The 7298-nt window shown below is 36.9% G+C and overlaps 1 protein-coding gene across 1 annotated transcript; it reads right to left on the reverse strand.

Annotated features, from left to right (window-relative positions):
• Positions 1-275: 275 nt before the first annotated feature.
• LYRM9 (LYR motif containing 9) lies at positions 276-2427 on the reverse strand. Its single transcript, XM_009585666.1, has 3 exons — positions 2302-2427; positions 1490-1582; positions 276-293 (listed from the first exon to the last, which is right to left on the reverse strand). Exons 1-3 carry the CDS (start codon positions 2425-2427, stop codon positions 276-278), a joined length of 237 nt encoding a protein of 78 aa, XP_009583961.1.
• Positions 2428-7298: the final 4871 nt, after the last annotated feature.

A 7298-nucleotide genomic window follows, 5' to 3' on the forward strand; every position in this document is an offset into this window, starting at 1 on the left:
TGTGTTACTAAATCTTAGACAAGTTTGGGCTTTAAGCTAAAATTTGTGATTATACAAGCTAATACTTTGAACCTAGTCTGTGCCTTTTAATCTACAGACTCAAATAGCTTCAGAAATATTAATTTAGCTTCATGACATCCCAATGAGATATAAATTATTGTATTTGTATTATCTAAGAGAAAACTCCAGGCAATAGCTATAATACAGTACTGGGCTTGGCTGCAAGTCCTCTAAGGATGTTTACCAATGACATTCTTGTCTTCATCATTCCTCTTCTACTTCTGTTTTTTATACTAAAAAAACAAAAAAAGAAAGAACAATTATTTGTGGGAAAGAGCACATAACTAAAAGTAACAGTTCATAATAACAAGGATTTACAACCCTCTTCATGATCTACATAAAATTATCTCAGTTTCCTTTAAGTTAGATTGAAATTTGGTAGGCTTTCCCTTTACAGTATAAAATAATGCTTCTTGGCAGGCACTGTGAATCCAATCCTTCTCTCACACAGTTCAATTACCAGTTTTCCAATGAAGCAGCCTACAGTCTCTGTAGCAGAATCAGAATGAGGCTTTTCATAATTGTAGGGAGAATAAAATCAAATTCAGGCACAGACAGTTATTTACTAGGCTGTAACTGCTGGGATTTGGCTACTGCTATAATTTTATAATCTATGACTAATCTGTGCTTGCTCCTGTAACAATTCTCATTTGGATTTCATGGGCTGGTAGAGAGAAGGACTTAACGGTCATTTAGTAAATTAAATCACAGATATTTAGAGCAAGCTGAACTTTTGACTTGTTTCATTATACTCTGAGAAATCCATGTTAACATATCATGTTTCCCAACCAGATTTAAATCCAAGGAAATCCAGGTGACTCAGCTGTCTAACGGTAAACAATCTTCCTTCTTTTATTTAAGAAACCAGTTTGAGTGGTATCTGTCAGTGCTGTGATAGTAAAGAGGCGTATCCACTGGGTGATAACTACGGCACAAGTAAACCAATTACCAGAATTGTGCCACTATGTTGTCTAACTCTGATTTGCACAGCCACAAGCAAGATGGGGGGGCGGGAATTGTTCTGGGAGTTTACATGAACTGACTAAGAGAGGATAGATTCCTGTTAGGAAAGCAGCTGATGTATATCAATACACTGTGGCTTGCAAAATATTGTTGTTTTTTTCCTCTATTATAGAGTTATACTAGCCACCACTGCTGAAATTTAATATAATTCTTCATGAAAACACAGATTTATACAGAGACCATCAGTGGTTCTAAAAAAATACACTTATGTTTATAACAACAAAGAAGAATTTTTAAACAAGAACTATCATGATCATAAATCCCTAGTGGCTAGGTATTTCCTTTCACCCAGACACTTCAACATCCAGGACAATGGAACGGTTTGCTGTTCCTAACTTGCTTTAGGATGTTTTCTTCTTTGCTCCGAACTGAGAGAGGCAAGACTTAGACAATCTGATGCACTTACTTTATTCATGACCCAGTCAGCATCTTCAATGGCTCTCTTAATAATCTGCTGGATTCGCTCAGGGTTGTCTTCATCAGCATGAACTTTGAAACTCTGCAACATTCAATCAAAGCGTTACACCGACTAGCCAACTTAACACAATAGTTGTCAAAATAAGGATCACTTTTAAATCTCAAAGAAAATATTTGATGCAAACAAACTGTTGATCTGAAAAGGTAAAAATATACATTGTAGCACCTGGCTGTGCCATTTCCATAACAAGTCTTGTCAAATATAGTTTCATGTTAAGTACTTTACTCCTTTCATATGTTGTCAGCAAAAAACCCAGAAAACTTTGATTCAGAACAACAACTGAAATTGTCTGGTATGTTAAAACTAGAAAGACACAGGACAACAGGTATGATCAAAGGCATGAAATTACTTCCATATGAACAATTAGATGAGATTTACCCAGCTGGGGGGGGCTAGGAGTGGGATATGTGTATTAAAAAAATGACCAACAAGGAACCACTAAGTTTCACCATAAAAGATGTATTTAGGTGAGTAAGGAATTATTGTTCACTCTTGACTAACACAAGAATTAGAGATGAAAGCCAAGGAAAATAGAAGGTTTCACATTCAAAGCAAACAAAAAGAAATGCTCCTTCACATACTCCGAGTATAATCCTTCAAATCCACTAATGTTTCAAGTTTGCATGATAATTTTTTAAGTGCCAGGAGTTATAAAAAGTTGGTCCAAACTGTAGGAAGAGAAAAACAAAAAAACCCCACAACACTGAATTCTACCAACAGAAAAGAAATCTGTTTCTCACCTGCCTGACTGCGTGTCTGTAATGCTGGCGAATATTCTCTTCAGGAAGTTGCTTACAGCATCGAAGCAGGTAACGATATAACTGCAAAGAGTTCTGAACTAATTCAGCATTCGGTAGTGGGGCCATTATCAAGCTTTTTAGCTGTTGAAAATAAAAAACACAAATCAAAATACCTAGTGAATTTTATTAAAAACACAAATAAAAGTGTAAAATAATTTTACAACAATGAAAACAGGGCCAGCAAATTAAGGTTTAGCAGCATAACTTGAAGAAACTTTGGAAGAAAACACAATATGAAATGAATCAGAACTTGCTTAGTTTATGGACAGATGGGGGTTAGTTGTCATTGATCAAGGTATTAGAATACAAAAGTATGCAGTTCATACAAGAAGATCACTTTATGATGGTAATTTTAAGGTGTATTGCAATATTAAGGTTTTTTTCTAGTTTAAAAAAGACCCACAGTGTAAGCTGCTATATATATAAAGCCGTATCGCAGCCCTGAGGGAGTTTTCCACTTGATAAGCCATGATTCTTAAGATTCATTTGAGCTTCCAGTGCTTTCCTTGAACATCCATAAGAGTCCATCCACATGGTGACACTGTAGAATGAGGACGCTCATAATTGCTACAAGTGGTGTTGGAATTTAACAATATTTCCTAGTACTGCCATTCTCTCAAGAATATCTTGTGAACTGGCCTATGAATGTCAGGCTTTAACTTGAAATAACATGTGTAAGTATAGGAGAAGACAGGCAAAAATATTGATAGGTTTGAAATTTTCAATTTTTTTGGTAACAGCAACAGGAAAAGAACATATCTAACAACTTTCACCTCCATAACTATACTTACATATTGTAACAGTAAGTCCATCCAAGCTATATAAAGTGCTAATCAAATACTGTAAATGGCTTGTCATTTAACAGATGGTTACCATCTGCAGGGAACTAAATTAACATTTGGGAAAAAACACTTTTACTTCATTATTCTTAAGAATAAACATAATAAGTAAGTAACTGAATGATGAAGTAGGTGTATGACATTATTTTAGCACCCGTTATGATACTTACTCATCATTTGGAATATTTTTTTCCTTTTTCTTAAGTAATTTAAATCCTTCGGCCAAATTTATTTAGAATAGAACACCACAGCTATCGCATACCTGGGCTGTATATTTGCATAGACTAGCTCTTCTTGCAGTGGGGAAAATCTCCTCATTATGTAGCTATAAATGCCCATCATAATGGCATATGTACTATTGTAATCTGTATTTTCAGTAAAACAAAATTCCGTCCCAGTCTATAACTAAGTAGATATAAATTAGCATACCTCTATAGCAGTAACAAGAGCTATGATGATTTACAGTAGCAAAGGTCACTGAAAATCTTTAATATTTTAGGCACAAAGTATGATTCTTCTGTGTGAACAAAATAAAGAATTCTACAACAAAAACACAGAATGTGTCTTATTCTTGAGGGATGGGCCTCTACAACATTGTACTGTGGTTTTGTGCCATGAGTAAAGCAAAGTCATACCTGAGCACCTCACGGTATTGTTTTCTTTCCTGTTCATCACTGAAAGATTGGGTGAAATCTATGCTATATTGATTTTTTGAATCTAACTATCTTTTGTCAAAAGTAACACCTTGTAAAAAGAGAGGGAGCTGTTTCTGTGGCAGAGCTTCTTGTCTACAGGAAATGTGTGAGAGCGAGCCTTGTAACATTAGCATTATTATCCGTATTGGAATTGTGCCCATACTCTTCAGTCAAGGGTTCAGGCTCTATCATGGTAGGTACTATATATACAGACATATCTAATGAAAACTTTCTGCCACAAAGAATTTACAAGGCAAACTAATGACAAGTCATAAGATGAGGCAGAATGAGGCAGATGAGCCAAACAGGTGGGATGGGAATGGGGAGGAGGTGACAGTAATATGAGCCTGTTTTTGTGTAGACTAATAGAGCACACAATATAGCTCACCACCTGCTCAGCTGATATCAACAGGCAAGTTTTATAACACTATTTTTTTAAGGACCTGCAGAAACATAGTGAGTCACAGCTGATGGGTGTTATGGAAGCCCCTAAGAAAGGCTCTGATGACACTTCAGAAAAAGCTTTTCTAGCCTCCAAGGGAAAAAGATGACTGTCTTAAGGAAGTACTTAACAGGGTTACTATCTTATGAGCTAATGATGTAAATTATTAAAACTAATTCTAAGATATACAATAGGCTTAATAGGCATAAACCTTTGAAGAACATATGTCAGGATCCCTTTCCTACTTATTTATACTGATATCTTTCCTTACATCTGAAATGGGTTCTGTGTAGTTCATTTGTGACTTTACTCAAAATGACTTTAGCAACGCTTTCAACAAGCAAAGCCCTTTTCCCCAAAGTATACAGATTCATGACAAACAGTACTCCAAAACAAATGCTGATCACAGTGACTAACTCCCTAGTGAAAAATACCCATAAAAGTTACAAAAATCCTAATCTGACATCCATTACCAATATGCCACATTTTTTGCGATTGCAATGAGCTGAAGGATCTGCGTATGGTGCTGTTCACCCTGATTCTGTTAATGTTATAAAAAACCCTAACCAATAAAAAAAGGCTGTTGGACCCCAAGCTCTGTAAACACCACTATAATGGCTGTGATGACTTTCCATTGGAGCTAATACAACACAGCTTGTCAGCTACCTGCACAAGATTCAGCTTGGTCACTTCCTTAATTAACCATAGGCTAATGACTACCTATTCAGGGGATCTTGGAAAGAAAATTAGACAAAGGCCATTCCCAAGATGGATAAATGGGTGATGCCAATGTCAAATATGGCAACTGGAAATCCTGTTGTTTTGTATTGTGCTGGTAGTGCCCCACCCAGTGCAAGAAGGACTAATACACATCACGGAAAGACAAAAGGTGGATCAAATTCAACGTTTAAGATAATAACTTTGATTTGGTTGTTATTACTAAAGTCTGGAATAAAGACCTTCGGAACTGAAATGGTATAACATTTAGGAAAGATTCCATAGACAAAATGCAAAAAGTGGCATTTCCGATTTCTAGTTACAAGTAACTCAATAGTAGATGATGTTGACTGGAGTAAATTTTCAAACACCCCCTTCTCTCAACATGGTTGAGTGCAATATCATGATGTCTTGTAGGCAAGAAAATCTAATTAGTTGGCTCCTGGATTCTGTCATCATAACCTTTACCCTCTGCCAGTTATCCACTTCTGCCACAATTGACGTGCCATAACGAAGGTAAATCTGCACTGGCCTCTGACAGGTCAATGATGTGCCAAGTAAAGCTCACTCACCCCTGAAGAGTCCCATCTTTCTCTAGTACCTAGAACTGACCAGTGGTTTTCTGCACTTTGAGCACACATGGGGTGTGTCTGCTCTTGACTACTTGATGTGTTCTATCAGTAAAGTATGAGATGAGGTAAGACTTCACAATGATCCCTCCTGAGAATTATTCACAGCCAAAATATGGTTTCCATTAGCTTTCACGAACAATTAGAAAACCATTCTTCCATCATGAGGGCAATAAATTGGCTCTATACTGCTGCTGCAATCTTTTCATTCTGCTTGTTTGGCTCCAGTTCTGTTTCTTTTCATATTTGATTAATAAAAGCCATTCAGCCTCACACACTACAGGAATTGAATACTGTCCAAAAAAACACCATATGTGGGGCAGAAAGATGTTACAAAAATTCAGAAATATAGACCAAGAGCTGACTTTTCAAAATGGCTTCAGTCTGACTAGTTCAATTGCTAGCTCACTTTTCAAGCACAAGATGTGCTAATTATGGCTTTACCTAAAAAGTTCAGCTTAAAATACAGATCAGAATACCCCCAGGCTTCAAAATGTTCATCTCTTGTCTTCTTCCAATCTTTTTTCTCTAAAATACCATTTTCTCTTTGCAATGAAACCTATGCTGGGCATCAGCTCCATGCATTTTTTGGTTTGGATTCATTTCACTTTGGCATTTGAGTACAGGAGGTGATTATACTCTCGATAGTCAGTAGAGAGATCCCTGCATTCCCCCTCCCACCAGTAGAAAGATAAGTAACTCCAAAATGTGACTCAAATAATATATAGACTGAATTACTCCCTGCCCTTCTCTCCACTGAATACAGAAGGAATAGAAAAACAAGAATTATAATACAGATCCTGCAGTTACAAGCCTAAATTAGGTAGGATGAGTCCAAGTCCGTGTCCTATTTTGAAAATAGAAATATAATCATAGAATGGTTTGGGTTGTAAGGGACCTTTAAAGATCATTTAGTCCAATCCCCTTGCCATGGGCAGGCACATCTTTCAGTAGATCAGGTTGCTCAAAGCCCCATCTGACCTGATGGGGCTTTGAACACTTCCAATGATGGGACAACAATATATAATATAATATCAAACAAAATAAAAGAGTTTGTTTCAGCGTGGCTCTCAGTTTTGTTTTGGCATACTGGACACTTCATGGTATATGACTTACTTTCCAAGCGTTGAAGGCCTCAACAGGTACCTCAAGCAGGTATATGTACATGTTGTTATTTTTCTAACTGCAACATGGGGCTCAATCCCAGGGCTTCTCTTCCAGCAGAGCGCACTGAGGGCATATTTCCAGCATACACCTTTCACTCCACCTTTCATATCACTCTCAACGCTAACTTCCTTCCTTCAGTTCTTTTCTAAAGTTGTTTTCTTAGGAACCCTTTAATACAAATGGACTTTCAAAATAGATTCTGGTACCCTCCTTCAGCTTCTTCCTAGCACTTAGTTCAGTGGTATCTCTGTATACCCCTACTACGTGTCAGTGAGAACACAAATGAAACTTCGAAAATTGTCTTGTTTTGTTATGCAAATGCCTTTGCTTTGGCTTTCCCTTTCTGCTTAGGATATTTAGTTTCACCTGACACCTGGCTCTTTCTCCCCTACTATTTAACTTTCAGCATTCAACTGATACTACCTTTTCAAAGTATTCTGGGGTAGCC

The sequence above is a fragment of the Fulmarus glacialis genome, unplaced genomic scaffold (genome assembly GCF_000690835.1).
Source record: "Fulmarus glacialis isolate BGI_N327 unplaced genomic scaffold, ASM69083v1 scaffold35119, whole genome shotgun sequence".
In the NCBI taxonomy this organism is placed as follows: Eukaryota; Metazoa; Chordata; class Aves; order Procellariiformes; family Procellariidae; genus Fulmarus; species Fulmarus glacialis.

Coding starts and splice junctions, on each gene's coding strand:
- LYRM9 (XM_009585666.1), bottom strand. CDS start 2,427: ATGGCCCCACTACCGAATGCTGAATTAGTTCAGAACTCTTTGCAGTTA. Junction 1,583..2,301: donor ACAGACACGCAGTCAGGCAG/GTGAGAAACAGA, acceptor TGAATGTTGCAG/AGTTTCAAAGTTCATGCTGA.